General features: G+C 43.3%; 1 protein-coding gene across 2 annotated transcripts in view; it reads left to right on the top strand.

Annotated features, from left to right (window-relative positions):
• Positions 1-18,399, top strand: part of IARS1 (isoleucyl-tRNA synthetase 1) — a 261,597-nt gene that overhangs the window by 77,698 nt on the left and 165,500 nt on the right. For both annotated transcript variants that reach the window (XM_059716041.1, XM_059716040.1), the window contains exon 14: positions 9,462-9,560. In XM_059716041.1, the coding sequence (XP_059572024.1) occupies positions 9,462-9,560 (99 nt within the window). The remainder of the gene's footprint in view (positions 1-9,461; positions 9,561-18,399) is intronic.

Below are 18,399 nucleotides of genomic sequence, written 5' to 3'. Positions count from 1 at the left end.
CAGAATGACCTGAATAGACTGGAGAAATGTCAGCCTGGGGAATGGCTGGCTAGTCTCTGGTACTGCAGAGAAGGACCCGGGGGTTACGGTGGACCGTAAGCTGCATATGAGTCAGCAGCATACTCTAGTTGTGTTTAAAAAACAAAAAAAACCCCAAAAACCCAGCATTCTGGGTTGTATTAACAAGAGTGTCATTTGCAAAAATAGAGCCTTGAGCACTGGTGAGGCCTCACCTGGACTGCTGTGTTCAGCTTTGCATCCCCAAACTTCAAGAACATGGACAGTTTGGAAGGAGTCCAGTGGAGAGCACCCAATATGATCAGGGTCCTGGAAGATGAGACTTATGTGGAAAGGCTGAAAGAACTAGGCTTATTTAGCCTGAAGAAAAGAAGACTGAAGGGGTCTTTTGTTACCAGACTTAATGTTAGATTTTTAGGTAGTGGCATTGAATTCATAAATGCTTTGAACAGGAATAGTCTGTTCCATGGGCGACTGGTGCCTCCTCAGTCAGGGGGGGGCACATGCCCCCACAGCAGCCAGTCAGCGACCGGGGAGGAGGGGAGGGAAGGTGCATGCATACATTGCCTTAAGGAAAGGCGCATTAAGTTTAGGCAAAAACCCTTCGTCAGGCTAAGGAAGTTTCAGCTGTTGGTGTGTGCTCTCGTCAAGACTCTCATGTATTCAGTGCCTCTGTCTCTACTCAGATATTCTAGTCTCTTGCCCCTTACCGGTTTTGGTTTGAAATGTAAATGTTTCTTTCCTGCTTTCTTTGGTTACACCAGCCCAAGCAGTCTGGAACCCTCCCCTGCCACCTTAGGTCTGTCACATAGCCGGAGCCCGTATTTGTGACGATTGTGCCAGGTCTTTGGCAACACTTCAAATACCAGAAGGGCTATTACAGAGAGGATGGAAGATGGACTTTCCTCTGTCACTGCAGGGGACAGGACTAGGAGCAGTCTCCTCAAGATGTAGCATGGGAAGTTTAGGTTGAGGATTAGGAGGAACTTCCTGTCTGTAAGGGTGGTCAGGCATTGGAAAAGGCTACCCAGAGAAGTTGTGGGATTTCCATACTTGGAAACTTTCAAAAGCAGGTTTGATGGCCACAATGCTAGGATTATTTTATCAGGGATGATCTTGCCTTAAGTAGGGCCCATGACTAGATGACCTTGTGAGGTCCTTTCCAGCCTTACTTTCCTATGGTTAGGGGCCTACTCAAATCACGATTGAATTAATTTCATGGGCAATCTCTACGAAATCTGCAGCAATCCCTTCCCCCCACAAAACCAAGAAAACCATACTAAAATAAAATGCTGGCTTCCCAGTGGGATCTAGCAGTCTTCCTGGCTGCACAGTCTGGCACAAAGTGGGCTGTTGGCACAAAGACGAACAGGCAAGATGGCTGCCATCCCTGGCCCTCGCTGCTGATTGGCTGAGGGTTTCCTGTTGTGCAGCCTTGCCCCTCTACCAATCAGCGGTGAGGAGTGGGGCTGTATGACGGACAGCTGTCTCATCCAGTCAGTGGGGGGAGGTGGCACCGGGGCTCCATGGCAAATCAGTGGCATGGGGGGGCCACAATAAGTCCATGAAAACAGTAGCTGGCCCCACAATCTGCCTGCAAAATTGGTAGGCTGTCTCCTCGAGTTGGGTAGACCCCTACCTATGATCCTCTAAGCTTTGGATGACTTAGTCCCCCAGCTGGCTGAAGTTGGTGACAAGCTGCTTGTGGGAACTTTTGGCTCTGATTAGAGTCAGATCATATATTCAAACAGGTATTACAGGATAAAAATTTTACTGTATTACTTTGATTATTTTTCATATATTTGTCTCTTCCAACATATGATAACTTTTTTTATAGAGGTCCTCTGACACATTGGTCCAATATCGGATTGGTACCAATATAAAAAAAGTTGTCTATGTTGGATATTGGCCCGATGGGGCCGATAATTTGGCTGATACATGCCCATGCTGTGCGCAGCCGCAGTGCAGCATGGAACAGAGCCGGCAGCTTGGAGAGCGGCCTCCAAATGGTAAATTGGAAGGGGAGGGAGGAGGGAAGAGGTGTAGGGGGGCAGATCAATGCTTCTGCAGTGAGGGGGGAGGAGGAGGGGGTGGAGCTAGGTACTGCCCAGCCGGGATGGAGGGAGGTGGGACAGAGCTGCGGCTCATGGGGTGGGGGTGACTCCCATCGCTGCTTGCACCCAGGAGGGTGGGGAGTCGTGTATGCCCCTGGATCTGCGCAGTGTGGGGCGGGGTGCAGCTGCGGCATGGGGGTGGAATTGGAGCCAGCACTGAGCGGGGCTCTTCTTGCCAAGGGCTGGACTCAGAGTGTGCTCTGGTGCTTGGGTGGAGGTGGTGCGTTTAGGTGCCACTGCGTTGGGTGCTGGTGCGGGGATGGGAGTGGAGCTGCGGCAGAATTTTGGGTGGCTGCAGCCCCTCCTCCCAGCGCTGCCAGAGCCTACTCCAAGCCCAGTGCCCACTGAGAAGAGCCCTGTGCAGCACCTGCTCCAGCTCCACCCCACAGCTGTAGTCTGCCCCGTGCTGTGCAGATTCGGGGGCAACATGCTCCCACACCCTCCCGGGGTGCAAGTAGCGGCAGGAGACACCCTTACCCCACGAGCCACGTCTCCATCTCGTGGCCCCCTCCCTCACCGAAGGGGCGTTGATCTTCCCTCCCCCCTCCCCTACCACCACAACGGACTTACCACTTGGAGGCAGCTGTATCAGAAATCAGATTGGCCAATATTCCTCCTTAAATATTGACTATCAGTATCGGCCCCAAAAATCTATATCGGTGCACCCCTATTTTATCAATTCTCTTACTTATGTAACAAATCTTCTTGTTATTTGTTATACCTTACTGATTCTCTGTGGTAAGTGCGATTTCAGAGCAATTGACAATACAGGCTGGTCACCTCTACTGGGGTGAGGACCTATAATGTCTTATGTGGGCTAGATAAAGGTGTCAGTGTTAAGGTGAGGAAATCTCTTTTGTTAGAGCTGGTGGGTTCTGGACTGGTGCAGTTGGAGCTGAAGATCAGTCCACTAAGAAATTGGTCCAGCAGCAAAACAGCTTGTTCTCAGTGGCTAAGTAGTCGGGTGGCGGGGAGAGGTTTTGGGCTGAAGATGACAGTAGCCCTGGCTGTATCAGAATTAGCTAATAAATAAATGACGCTAATGTCATCCCTCTAGGCTTGAACCCTGGTTCAGGCAGAGGATCTCATCTACCAACGTAATGAAAACCTTGTTTCTTCAGGACATAGTTTCTGACACTTTGCTCTGGTTGTCCCCAGCACACTGGCCATCTGTTAGTGAGTCTTAGACTTAGAAAAAAAGCTCACAACAGTTTCAGGTACTGTAATTTTTTTCTCTTTTGGGTTCATGAGCATTTTATTATTTGTAACTATAATACTGTTACATATTGCTTGTGTGGCTTTACTCTTTACTTACTGTACTTACTTCTCAGGTAAAGATTTTTAATATTTTCTTGTAACCATTCATTTTAGAGCACTTGGTTTTATTCAGACAGGCTTTTTGAACTATCCTTGGTTTTCACATCATATCTGGGGGTCAGCATTGTGCAAAGGCTGAGGGCTTGCATCTAACTTAAGTATTTGCTTTCTACTGTAACTGCAACTCAGCTGGCAACTTGAGATTTGCCTTCAAACTGAAAAAGTTGGAGAATCTTATTTAAGCCATCTAAGAAAACTCTTGCAAAACAGAAAAACTGACAAATGAAAAGCCCTATAAATGGAATTGAGAGAATATTTTTTTTTCTCCTATTGCTTGCTCTAGAAGTTTTAATGCTAGAAACGTGGGTAAAAGGAATCTGAACTCGTGGTAGAGGTGATATCTTTTATTAGACCAACTAGATTTTTGCAAAAAAAGTTCTTTAATTGCAAACTTTTAGGCACAAACACCCTTCATCAGACATAGGTGAAAAGATCATAAAAGTTCTCCCCAGGAAAAATGAAAATTCGTATTTCATAGGAGAGTTAAAGATGTGGTAAAATCTCGTTTGGAACAGTTGATTTTATACAGGTTAGGCTCAGAAAAGTTGGAATCGTCTGTTTACGTCAAAGCTGTTTGGCTTGCAGGATGTAGTCATATTTCCTTATGATGTTTTATATTTCACAGAAGAGTAGAAAGATGGAATGCTCTTCTGGGCAGGAATTTCATATGTGGTGAGGTATCTCTGAGCTCTGTGATGATGCACATTACCTCGAACAAAGGCAGGAGCAGGGTCTCAGGGTTCAGATGGTAAAACTTACTTCCTCCTTGTAAAATTATGAAGATTAAATTTAAAAAATTGGCTAAAATTTGATATTGTCCATGTGTCAGGTATCCAGGTTATAGCTGTATTGGTCTAGAGTCAAAAGGAAAAAGAAAAAGGCAAAGAGAGAAGTGGGTCTAACTTAATAATTATTTTCATAAGTATCCACTAAAACCTTGTTACTGTGAAGCAGCAATTCTCAGCCAGTGTGTCATGCACCCTGAGGTGCCTTCAGATCCTTTCAAGGGTGCTTCAGGGTGCCATACAATGTTAGTACTGTTAGGTTTACAAACATGATTCACAAGACTAAACCCAGAGATTTCAAATAGAAATCCATAGTTGTGCTTCTGAGTTGTTGTTTTTTTTTTTTTTTTTGGGGGGAGGGGGCGTTAATAGAAAAATTGCTCTATTTTTCTGTAGGCAAAAAGTGAAATCTTAAGTGTTGGCATTTCCAAGGAGTGCCTAAAAAAGTTAAGAACCACTGCTATACGGTGTTAAAGACTGGGAACTCAAAAATTATACTGGTCCCTTTAGAAGATCCTGATCCTAAATTTCAGATCTAGACTCTTGGCACAAGTAATGTAATGCTGAAATGTTATACAAGACTAAGAAATGAACCTTTAGTTAAGACATACTGATCTCTTAATGTTCCAATAAAACTGTAAATGACTGAAACATTGTCCTGTGCAATTTAATTTCGGTTTGTGATGATGAAAGGAGAAATTGTCCAAAATTCGATGAATTGTTGCAGTTCATTCCTAACTACATCACATTGCCGTGTGTGCTGTTGAAGTGTCTGTAATGCTCTTTGGGGGTGTGGCTCACAGCGGGGCATGGTTCCAGCCAGTACTGCATGTGGGGTCTACAGTGAATGTTGGAGTGGCTACAACCCCCACCCTGTAGCTCCCCTCCCAGTGCCACTGCTGCCTGGCCCAGTTCTCGCCGGGAAGAGCCTGGTGCTGCCCTGGCCCCATCCTGCAGTGGCAGCCCACCTTCACCCCATGCATACGTGCCCCACATGCCCTCCTGGGGTGTGCACAATGGTGGGAGCTGCTCCCCTCTCCCCATGCCCCTGGATGAGCCATGGCGCTGTCCCATGCCCCGCCTAGCTGTCCAATGCCTGCCTGAGCCCCACTCCCTCCTTCACCACAGGGGCCTTGATCTACCCCCCACCCTCTTCTTCCATCACAACAAACTTACCAGCAGGACACTGCTCTTCAAGCTGCCAGGCTGCGTATCAGAAATCGGATCGGTATTGGCCAATATGCCTCCTTAAAAGTCGACTATTGTATCGGCCCAAAAAATATTCTATTGGTGTACCCCTAAAGAGAAGTAATCATTGAAATAGCATCTGATATGGGTCTGTCAAATAACTAGGCAGACACTTGTGGATATGAGCCAAGTCTTTCCAGACTGATGAATTTACGTTTTAAAAGGAGAGACCTTAGCATGAATATCACCTGGAAACAGACAATTGAAGGAAGGGCATTTATCATGGTGGGGAAATTAAGTGAGGGATGGTGTCTTTAACATCTGTCTGAAAGGATATAAATACTCCCCAAGTCATAACTGGATCTGGAAAGGCTTCTAGCTCAGTAACCACGCACACCCTTGCAGGGCAGGAAGCTATATGCATAGTATGGAGTCCTCAAAGATCCAATGGATAATGTATGTAAATGACTAGATAAGAAACCGTACTTAAGTCTTGCCGAGAGACCAAATTTGTGTGTTGTTTTTTTGGGCATGGGGAAATGCTTTAGGCCAGAGGTGGGCAAGATACAGCCCACAGGCCAGATCTGGCCCACAGAGGGACTTTGTCCAGCCCACAGTAGGTGCCTTGATCCCGCCTGGCCGAGGTGCCATCCGGTCTGTGGCATGTTCCACTGCCCCAAGCATGCAGCGGGGTTGGGGAGGCTGTGCAGCTGGACTCCATTTCTAGGTAGCCCAGGTGGCGGTGGCTTCTTCTGACTGCTGCTACCATTGGCACCATCCCCATGGAGTCTGGTCGGTATCTGCCTGCACAGCCCTAACCCTGCCCTGCACCCACTCTGGACCAGCTGGGACCCACATGCACAGTCCTGACCCCAGCTTGCTTTGCACCTCCTCTGGATCACCTGCCCAAACTGAGCAGAGGTGGTGGCTGGGCAGAAGCTGCTTCTCGGTGTGGGGAGGAAAAATGGCTGCTTCCCCCTTGCTGGTGCCAGTCCCTTGCAGCCACCTGGAGCCCATGCCTGTGCCCGGGCTACCCTGTTGCTCCTCTCTATTGCCACTGTTACCACTCTGGGCGGCCTGGAGGCAGCTCTGGTGGTGGTGGCAGGTGACTGTGGCAGTGAGAGAGCTTCAAGGCAGCCTGGGTGCGGGCTGCTGGCGGCTGTAGCAAGAAGGGCCCACTAGTGGCGAGGAGGAGGTAGAAGCTTTTCTTCTGTTCCCAGCAGAAGCTGCTGCTGGTGCTGCTCAGCCTGGGCAGGCAGTCTGAAGCAGGTGCAGGGTGGACCGGTGTCAGTACAGTGCGCTTAGCTCCTGGCTGGTTTGGAGCTGGTCTGCTCCAGTTGTGGGGAGCCTGGAGTGGATGTGGAGTGGGGTGGGGCCAGGACTGAGAGCTGGTGGTGGTGCCAGTGGTGGAGGAGAGAGCCGCAGGGTGCACAGGCTCTGGGCTGTTATGGTGGGGGTGGGTGCTGACTGGCCCTGACAACTCCCCAAAACTGCCTGTGTGGCCTGCAGGCACAAATAATTGCCTGCCTCTGCTTTAGGCATTCAGCTAGTGGGCTGAGTAGAGCTGCGTTCTTGGGTTTAAAATGCAGGGTCAGATCAGATTCTGTTATTTTCTTTTTTGTTTGTTTGTTCTTATATCTCTATTTGTATCTCTCCTTATTGTTACTGATTTCTTATGTATGCTTTCATTTTTATAATAAATCCTTTTGTTTTATATCATGCTTATTGTCAATGATAACTGTGATTTCAGAGCATTTGACCACACAGACAGGCCTTTTCGCTAGAAGAGGGATTGAAAATTTCTGAGTGCAATACTGGTGTGATTTTTTTTTTTTTTCCTCTATTTGGCAAAATTCCCTCTGAGAGCTGGCAAGACATAGGTGAAGTGAATAAAGCTTAGTTGTTGAGGTGACATTTGGAGCATCTCAGTTGGTCCTCAGTGGTCAAGCAGCAGATAGTAGAGAAGGGTTTGCGGCTGAAGGACATCCATGAAGGTGAGAGAACACCCCAGAAGCGTATCTCAAAGGCACACCTGACCATATCCAGAGTCAGGGTATGTCACAAGCCCCCCAAGTCTGATCCTTCAGGACTCTTAACTTCCATTGAGCCCTCTTTCGGCGTTATTTGGAGGCAACTCCCAGTCCACCTTATCTTGTCCAGCATAACGAATCATTTCTTTGTTGTACTTTAATAAATCATTTGATGTCAGTTTGGAACAGAAATTTCTCAACTGGAGTGCGATGGCAATCTGGGGTGCTGTGAGATCCTGTTAAGGGTGATGCATTGCCTGTTCCCTTCATGAAGGGGTAAAAACTCTCCTCCCCCAGGCCAGTGCCTTGTGCCTGCTCCAGTTACTTAGTGGTGCCTGTGGATGCCCCTTCAGCCTCTGTGCTGCCTGCCCCTACACTCCCAGCAGTGTGCTGTGCTGTGGGTTGGCAGATGGGCAGACATGGTATCAGAGCTGCTCCTTGCAATCAGGAATTCTTCCCATGCTCCCAGGGCCAGCAAGAGGGTTGCAGGAGCAGTTGCCATCATGTGAGACCCCACAAGAGCAGTGTCAGTGGTGGGACCTGTCCTTGGCCCCTTGGGCACAGACTGGGTACAGAGTGGGGCAGACAGTGGAAAGGGCATAGCAGAGTTAGGTCCTGTTCTCACTGTTGTCACCGGGCACCAGCTAGATCAGTGGTTCTTAACCTTTTTAGCCTCCAGGCACTCTGCCATATCTTTGTAGCTCAGTGATTTTTCAACTAGTGTGCTGTGAAATTCGGAAAAATTATGGAGGGGTGCTTTAAGGCTAAAAAGGATGAGAACCATTGGCTTAGGAAATGCTGCATTTCCTTTGTTCAGCTATCCCATTGAAAGAAAATACCAGGTTAATGTTGTGACAGTTTGTTTTTGGTATACCCATTTTGCGTTTTGTCTTTTCTTTATGGTCACATCTTTTAATTACTTTCTTTCAACATGTATTCCAAAATTGTACATGCTGTTGAAGTCAGACTAACAGGACTGTAGTTGTCTGGATTATTCTTTCCTCCCCATCTGAAATATGACTGTGACTTCATTTTTTCCCCAGTTGTATAACACTACCCCGCCCCCTCCCCCCCCCCCCCCCCCCCGGGGGGCTGATTTGATGGATGTATTAAAAATACTTGCCACCAAATCTGTTATGTGCCTGTTTTTTTCAGAATCCTGGCATTGAAATTATCTAGTTCTTCTGCCCTTTCTGCACCATGTATTGTAGCCCTACTTCTTTATAAATAAAACTGAAGAACCTTTTTCTCTTTAATATCCTTTGCTAGGTAAATCCATCTGGACTCCTGGCATTTTTCACTTTATTTCTATACTGCTTGACCTTGAAGTTTTAGCTTTCTTTGCTGATTAATTGTTTTCCCATCCTTTGTAGGCTCTCTGCTTATTCCTAGCATGCTCTTTCAGGTTTTTATGAAGTCAGTGGTGTCTGGAGCCCTTTCGTACAAGTAGCGGGTACCCCTGCTACTGTGTTTATTTAAATCTATTAATTGAAATGCAACATACATTAGTGTGCTTTCTTTGTGTGATACCTTTTTAAGGTTGAGGTCATTTCTGTGTGGTCAAATTACTATAACATTAACTTGTTTGGAAGGCTTAAGAATATCACACTGATTCTATTGTATCATTAAAATAAGCAAAATGCAATATAGTAAATAGGAATATAAAATTAAAACTCATAACTATAGTTTGAATTTCTTGCACATTTTTAGATTAAAACTTACTAAACTGCTGCACTTTTCTGAGGGTCTCTAAGGAATAACAAATACAGAAACTTGCAAATTACTTTCCATCTTTTATGTAAAAAAATAACGTGTCAGTACATTAGCTAAAGAACTATTATAGTGTGTATGGAGAGAGAGGCATACAGGAGTTGCACACTCAGGGAAAGACACATGTTAACTCATTTAAAATGTATATTTCTGAAAGTTTGTTCTTTTCCCCCCTACAGATCTGATACCCCTCTAATATATAAAGCTGTGCCAAGCTGGTTTGTAAGAGTAGAGCACATGGTGGAGAAGTTATTGGAGAATAATGCTCAATGCTACTGGTAATGTATCTTCTATATATTTTTAGTTTAAGAATTGCTTATTCTTAATCTTTCAATTTTTATTCAGTAATATACCGTAATACTTAGTAATACACAGTTAAATTACTGCTTTATTTCTTTTATATCCTAAGTTACTGAAATGGTGACATGGATAAACCTGAGAGCAGATTCCCAATTTGAGGTTTGTTTGTTTAAAAAAAAAAAATTGAAGTGGGTGAGAGCATAGAAGTAATGTTTTTGGTGCTAATGATAACCTATATAGTTGATACAGTCTAACACCCTCTGCTTCAGTATATCATTCCAGGAAACATCTACTTTAAGATGGAGCTAGTGTTAGGACATACCAATTACTTAATATAATGCATTAAAGCAGTGTTTGGCATAATTTTTGACTGATGGTCCAGTATCAACCTAACTAGGCTCTGAGGTAGACTGGCACTAGGACCTAGCTGCTGCTTCCCCCTCCTACCCTCCCCAAATGCTACTGAAGCCAGCCCCACAGCACTGGGCCAAACCCTGTGGGAATAATCTGGCCAGCAGGCCACAGTTTGCCAAACCCTGCATTAAGGTATCTTGCAATTATTTCAGCGCCACATGTTTATAAACCTGGAAAAGCCCAAATAAAGCTTAAATCCAAACATGTAAAAGCATGGAAAGGTTCATTGAGGACAACCAGACAACTGTAACTCTGTCCTTTAGTGGTACTATGCAATAAGCATATGATTATGGCTTAGGCATTTTATTATGTATAATCCCCGGTAGGATGAAATGGTTTTGAAAAAGTCTCCCCCATATTATGTTGCTACAGGACAGTTATGGTTATTTGAAATGCTGTACTTTATGTATTTCTAAAACCTCAAGAAGTTAAGTGAAAACTGTGATAGATAAAAATAAGAAGTTTGGTTAAAAATCACTTAGGAAATGAAAGGGGTGTATACTTGGCAGCCGTGTTGGTCTGAGACAAAAAGACATACAAAAAACTAGAACTCTTGGTTCCAAAATGATACCTTTTATTAGACCAACTGGAAAATGGCAAGAAAATGGTTCTTTTCTGCAAGCTTTCGGGATCAAAGTCCCTTCATCAGGCTCTGGGAAAAGTGTAGATGGTACAAGATGGTAAAAAATCCCCATAGGTAGGAAATAAGCTTCATTTTTGCACAGAGGCAGCTGGAGATGGAAGTCTGTCCCTCTGGGTCCATGAGAGTGTCTTTGTGAGCTGTGTTGAGTAGCTCTTTGATGTGTTGATCAGGTAGAATTCCTTCCCTGGAGGTGTCAGATGGCAGGCAGGAGGATTCAGGTGTCAGATGGAGGTGCCCTCTTCCCCCCCCTTAATTTCAGTGCCTGGTTGAGAGAAACAGATAAGACTAGAAGTAAATTTGCTATCAAAGAATGGGGGGTGCAGGCAAAATTAGAAGAGCCCATTTTGGGTGCTACTTGGTGCTACTTCAGTTGTTCTCGAGTGCTGCAATACTTTGGTGATTGACTCCTCAAAGAGAATCAAAGCTTCTGTGTTACATGCTTCAGGGCTCTTGAAATGCAGCCTTTTTGAGGGGGTGACTTGACTTCAACGAGACAAGGTTCCTTGGGTGAATCTGATATCTTTTATTAGACCAACCCAAATAGCTGGAAAATAATTATTAAGCAAGCTTTTGGGTTCAAAAACCCTTCGTCAGGCTAAGGAAGTTTCAGCAGTTGGTGTGTGCTCTTCCTGGATGGAATGAAAAGTAAAGAAGCCAGAAGCTGGGCTGGTATGCATACAAGACAGGTAGTCAGTGAAAATGTAAATTGAGGAGTCAATGGGTGAGAGACAGGCGGGGGTGGGGGGGGGGGGGGAAGTGGGATGAATAGTGGAGAAGTACCTGGGGAGTCAGATGTCAGGCAGGTTATAATGTGTCATAAATCCAATGTCTATATTTAGTCCATGATTTTTAGTATCCAGGAGGTTGATGAAGTGGAGTTGATAGGCTCGTCTCTGAGAAGTGTTGTATAAGTTTCCTTTGAGGATCAGGACTGAGAGATTGGAGAGAGAGTGGTTTTCTTGTGAGAAATGTGCCCCCACTGGCAATTGGGTATTCCTGTCTTTGATAGGTTTCCGGAGTGCATTCTTTCTGGTGCGCAGTTGTTGTTTGGTCTCTCCTACGTATTTTCCATCAGGGCATTTGGTGCATTGGATGAGATGTATTACATTTCTGGAGACTTACAGCTGCACCTGGAAAATTTTCACTGACTACCTGTCTTGTATGCATACCAGCCCAGCTGCTGGCTTCTTTACTTTTCATTCCATCCAGGAAGAGCACACACCAACTGCTGAAACTTCCTTAGCCTGACGAACGGTTTTTGAACCCGAAAGCTTGCTTAATAATTATTTTCCAGCTATTTGGGTTGGTCTAATAAAAGATATCAGATTCACCCAAAGAACCTTGTCTGCTTATGTCCTTAGATCAACACGGTTACAACCTACACCCTTGACATTTTAATGAACAATTTGTGCCATCACAGTGCTCCTGAGTGGTTGGTATGGGTAGCAATTAAAATCTGCCTAAATAGTTTTTGTGTAGTTGTGCTTACATGGAAGTCTTTTTTTTGGTGGTGGCACAATTAGTGAATGTTAATTTGAAAGAGAAATTATTAAGCAGCTTCTTGATGTAGATTTGTCCAAAACGCTTCAAAGTTGGCTCATTAGTCTGTAGTAAGCAAATGAGCAACTTGGATTTATAAAAAATCTTTCTACTAAGCATAGCTTTCAGTTTTCAAAAGTGTAGCATGCTAATCCTGGGAAAAATGTATGGAGAAAGGTGAAAGCATTTGTCCTGTACTTTTCTCGCTTCTGGAAGAAACTTGTATTTTTTTGATGAATACATTATTTATGAGCCAAATGTCAGTCTGGAAAGTACAGTTACTTTTATTCATAAGGGAACGGTGTTCCTGTGGTAAAGACAGCATTTGTTTTTGTTAAGTTCCATTTTGGTATGGAGAAGGTAAAACTTGAAGGCATATATACAAAGAATGGCATTTCTTCTGGTACAGGGGAGGCCCACAAGAATTTAGACACCGCTTGAACCTATTTTATCTTCACAGTCCGGATTTAACTTAAGCCTGCTCTAGAGGTTTTGAATTGGTGGTAAATTTCATCTCCAAATATGAAAAAAAACTGTCTTGGAAAAGGTATACTAGTAGCATAAGTCGCTGATAGAAAGTGCTATCTTTCTGTCTCTCTCTCATTATTCCTTGCAACCTGTTTTTCAAGTGATATTCTCAGTAGGTCATTGTAATTATTAAAGCAGTCATTTGTGTTGTTTGAGGAAAAATGCCTATTGTGACAATGCATTCCATTGTTTAACTGAACTTTTTGCAAAAATAATGTGCAAGTTGAAGCCCTTTCATTTTGTGGTAGTCATCACTGAAGGAAACCTGGCCTTTTCAAACATTTTGTAAAATGTATCTGTTCCTCTGTCCAATGTGTGGTTTCATAGTAGAAGAAGAAAGGGAAAGAGGGGTAAAAATCATATGTACATGGTATAGCTCTTAAAAAAACAATTCTTATGTTAGCAGAGTTGAAGGGAATTTTAAACTCTCTTCGAAAAGACCTGTTCATCTAGTGTGTCTGTCTTATATACCAGGACTTCACTACGTGAAGTCTTTGGGCCTGATCTCATAGGTGTGAATAACCCATTTTCCATTACTTCAGTTATGAATAAGCCCCACTTCTCAAAACCAAGATATGTGCTGAAGTAAATCGGGTATATTGATAAGGTCATGGGCGTAGGGCCTAACTTTTTACATTCAGATTTGGGATCTCAAGGGCTTCTTCATGTCCTAAAATAGGAGAATTGGAGATAATGCCTTTTTAGGTTGAATTAACCTTTGCAAATTTAGTTTAATGACTGTGTTGCTTTTTTTAATGTTAAAAAGACTGTCCCTTAAGAACAGTTTTTTCTCTTCTTCATAGATGTTGCTTTTGATGAAATGGATTGAATATAGTTGGACAAAATTTTATAACTTAATTGAATACCTAATTAGTTTTTTAATGAGATAGCTTATTACAAATGTTTTTGTACCAGTGGGGTTTTAAAGCTAGCTAATTTGAAAAAAATCTGCCAGTATCCTAAAAGAAATAGTAAATAGAATGATACTTCAGAATTTAAGTACAAGCTCAGAGCTTTCCAAAAAAAATTCTCCACCCCCTTGTATGAGTTGGGTTGATTATTTATTTTACTGGTTGTCAAAGAAAAATTTCCACTGGAATTTTTCAAAGTGGACTTGGACTGTTTTGTTTGTGCCTTGTCAAAGGTGTCAGATAAGTTTGGGCAGAACAGGGAAAGCCTAAGAGCTGAGATCCAAAAGCTCTAGGAATCTACACTAAACCACCACATGGCTCCTATAATAGTCTTGAATTGCTAGAATTGAATTTTCCATGCAACTTTGGGTAAATAATTTAATCTAAATACCTTAGTTTCCCCACTTGTAAAATGAGGCTACTTTCTTAATTTATAAGAGAATTCAAAGTCCAACTTACATTTGAGTTGATGAACAACAAAAAAACTTATAAATATCAAATACATTATTTTGACACTTTCTCGCAATGGAATTTATAGTTGTATATTGATAAACGCAGGGGTGACGCATAGGGGGTACACACAGGTGCATGTGCACCCCTAGAAAAAGGTGCTGCTGACAGTGTCAGCAGCGTCTGTGGGCGATGGCCAGTCGCCACCCCACCACTGACACTGCCAGCGGTATCTGCGGATGGTTCACAATCCCCACTGGCTGCTGGTGCTGTCAGCAGCTGTTGGTAGTCAGTCGCTGATCCTTGGTTGGCGCTTGCTGCCGTGCCCCTACACCCCCCCCCCCCCCCCAAAACCGCTGGCAGCATCTGCGGGAGCTCCCCTGCTTACCACTGCCACACTCCCATCGCTGCCGTGCCCCCCCCCCCCCCCCCCCCCAGCTGCCAGGGGCATGCATCATTCATGGATAAATTTGAAGGAAGTAGATGTGCAGATTCAACTGTTGCTTGCAGATTTCAGTTGAAAGTATCTTCCTTTCACCTTTTATTACCTACGGGTTCTGCTAGAATGAAGTTTGGCCAAAGGTATTTTGTATTTGACTACTTAGCACAATTACTACTTTTTAGGCCTACCAAACCTGTGAAGTAAAAGATCCTATCAGAGGGGGAAAATTAATGATGATGGAAGGAGAGACATAGGTGTGAAAAAGCAAATAGTTAAAAAACAAGCAAACAAACCAAAAAACCTTGTAGATCCTATGAGATGAGCATGAGACCATTCAGTCATTTGAAATAGGGGTATTTAATGCCTGACATCTTAGTTGATACCTTTAAAACCACCATTTATCAATCATGTTTAATATTTGAAAATTCTTAGTAAGCATGTGCTTTGCTTTTTCCAGTTTGTTTCTCATATTATTCACTTAAGAGTGCAAGTGTGTAGAAGTCTAGGAGTGTCCAGCTTCTTATTTGGCTTTTAAAGCATTTTGGCACTCAGCATTCTAAGAAACATTTTAACTCACCAGGTCCAGATACTAAATTTTTCCTTGGAGAGTTCCTGTTCTCCCAGGAGAAGCCACAAGTGTGCAGGCATTTAGGATTTTTCTCTCAGAGCAAAAATGGCCACTTATGGAAAGAGAGAACCTGGGAGCAACCAGAGCTAAATCACTCCCTGGAGAGTTTTTCTCTTGGGGCTGCATTTGGATGAGCGCAGACATTTGGTTCACCTTGTGCCGCTGCTAGTTGTCCCTGGGGAGCGTCTTACCTGGGGGCTGGGGAAGCTGCAGCTGAGTAACTCCTGCAGCTTGGACCCTGGCCAGCAGCCACAGTGTGGCTGCAGCTGGCCAGGCTCCAGTTTTGGACAGCATGCGCTTTCTCCATGTGTGTCACACTACTTTTTTTTCTGCACGGGTCTTTCTGACCCCTGGTTCTCCAAAAAACCCCTCACGCAGCAAGGTAGCAGCAGAGGAAACGCCTGAATGTGCAATGTGTGGCACTGCAGACAGGTCTGTGGTGCCATGTACCATGCAGCCATGCTTGTCTGGACACAGTCTGGGACGTTGGCTGTCTGTATACGTTCTCATCAGGGAGAAGCCACAGCAGTCTTCCAGCATCCAAGGTGCTTTTTTTTTTAAATTTATTTATTTATTTTTTTCCTTGCCCCTTTGGGAGACAGTATGTCACTCACTGGACTGTCTTACTCCAGTTGAGCAGGGAGCAGAGGAATGTCCCTGTTACAATGCCCGCAGCAGGGAGACGGGCTGATTCTGAGCAGACTAGGTCAGCCAATTAGGGCTGCCCTGTGCACTGTTGCTATCCTGTCTCCAGGCAGATTTAGGGAGATGATACAGCATGCCGAGTTCTGTGCACAAAGGCCACTTGGTTGCTCAACATCAGTAGTGCAAGCTCTCTGCTCTTCAGGGGCTTAGCATTCAAACGTCTTTTCAGGCATCTCCAGCTAAGGTTTTGTTTTTTGGGTTTTTTTGTGTTTTTCCTGCCAGGAGAACAAATGAATGCTGGACCCAGTGTTCTGTAAGGTCCCTTCAGCCCCTAAAAACTATGAAACTATGAATTCTCCCGCATCATTTGATTATGTGTTTGGAGCCATAGGTCCTTTCACTCCTTAACCCAACCTGTTTGTTCCCCTTAAACTGTAATCACCCTCATAAAATGTGTGATCTACTTGCATATTAAGTTACACAGCTTGTTAGAGTACACAGAAGAGGTTGGGGGTTTGGAAGAATGGCCACCAAACCTATTGCAGTCTGTTGTGAATAAGTGAAGTATATGTGTTTCTTATCAGCCTCTTACTTCAGTGTTTCCCAACCTTTTCAAGCCCAAGGAACACTTACATTAATAAAAACTTTCCATGGCACACCTGTTAAAGCATTCCCCATCCTCGTACCTATTGTAGCTCATTGCCGTGGCAAAATTCTGTGGCACACCTGTTCATTTCTGATGGCACGCTGTTTGGGAAACAGTGTCTTGAACTTCCTAAATATCTTGTTAGATACCTATTGGTAAGAGGCTAGAGTACCTAACAGTGCACAATGCCTTAAATTATAGGAAATTGAAGAGAAGATTATCAATCTAGCAAATCTGGTCCCAGAATCTGTATTCAGAACTATTTCAATTAAATATTGAGAGCAAAATATTAGTGCAAAGATTAGGATTTTTCCAATAATATAATTAGTATTTATGCGTATCTTGCTCGCATAATGATTTTGATAATTGAGGTGTATGTACATTGATTACCTTCCTCATTGCTTTTCTGCCCCTGCTGCTGCGGATTGTTCAAGCAAAGATTGGGCTTATAAATCACCCACCTTCCCATGCGACCTAGCCTCCACCTCCCTGCCCCCCGCCCTTCCCCTTCCTCTTTCTTTTCTCCTTTTTCCTCCTTTTCTCTTTTCTTCTTCCCTGTTTCTTTCCCATTTCTTTTCTCTTTTCTTCATTTCCCCCCTGCTTGCTGGATGCAGTAGTCTTTGCCCGCAAAGGACAACAACACATTAATTCCTGAAATAATCAAACATACCATAATCCAGAATTGTCAGTGGGTGCAAATGGACATAACTTTGCAGGTAGTAGAGCTGGACTTACTGACATGTACCTCAAGATCAGCTCCCTTTATGGTTGAATGGTGTTATGGTATTTCTGATCTTAATTTTTCATGCATGACTCAAATTTTTCTACAGTAAAATTTAACTTTCTTACTGTAGTTTTTATGTGTAATACTTAAACTGATCTTTTAAAAGGATTTAAAAATGGGGAAGTGAACTACTGAATTCACTTTTGAGAGGTTTTTCTGTATTTACTTGATTCTAGAAATAACAAGCCCCACAATTCCTCTTTTGTTGTTCATTCAGAAAAGTTTTAGCTGATCATAATAAATAGATGCTTTTCACAGGGTTTTTCTTTCAGTGTGGAAGTTGCCATGTTTTTTAGTTTTATTTATTTGATAACGGTAGAATATTTTTAGTTCATCAGCTTTTAATTGTGTGCTTATTGAAATTTTTAATATGATCACCATATTGTCTCTCCGTGTGCTTAGTTTCAGTAATTTAATACATCTTGGATTCATGTAATCTGGATAGAAATTAGGCTTTTTTTATAGTAGCCAGTTTTATAAGCACACAGAGAAGTCCAGACACTAGATGGTAGCATTTGTTGGGAAGAATACAGATTTTTTTTTTTTTTTTTTTTTTTTTTTAATATCTAGACTGGGACGTGAAGAAAGACTACTACAAAAGTAGTAGTCCCATGTTTGTGTCTCATTAGCATGATAATATAAAAGTGCTTTATTACTGGCTGTATTTGGATACATAGCAGTTAATGCTGAACTTTTAAGATTTGTCTTCCACAGTTGTGCCATTGCATCTTATTCCAGTATAGTTTATCTGAAATTCCTGTTCAAATGCTTGAGCAGAGGTTGGCAGTTGTGGCAAATATTAGCAAATATTTTTCTTCCTTTAAGGATGACCAGCAAGCTTTCTGTTTGCACTTAAGATGTTGTTTAAACCAAATCTTAATGTATTAATCTATTATGACATCAAGTCCCTGCACAGTTGATTTAGCATATCGGCGTATAAGTGTTGAATATCATTTCCCTTACAAGACTAAGTCTGTTTGGCTGTTTACAGATGTTTGAACTCCACCCCCGAAAAAAACCCACACTTTACCGGAAGAAACAGTGTGTTACTTCAACCTGGCTCTGCAGCGTCTGGGCTCAGCGCCATTTTTCTTTTCAAATGTCTGCAAGCAGCCTTTATGTTTTTATGTTGAAATACACCAACAACACAGTGTGAAAATACTTCTGAATGTAGCAGTCAGCACATT

Source organism: Alligator mississippiensis, chromosome 12 (genome assembly GCF_030867095.1).
Source record: "Alligator mississippiensis isolate rAllMis1 chromosome 12, rAllMis1, whole genome shotgun sequence".
NCBI lineage: Eukaryota > Metazoa > Chordata > Crocodylia > Alligatoridae > Alligator > Alligator mississippiensis.
Note: the sequence above shows the minus strand (reverse complement) of the source record. Positions and strands in the feature narration are given on the sequence as shown.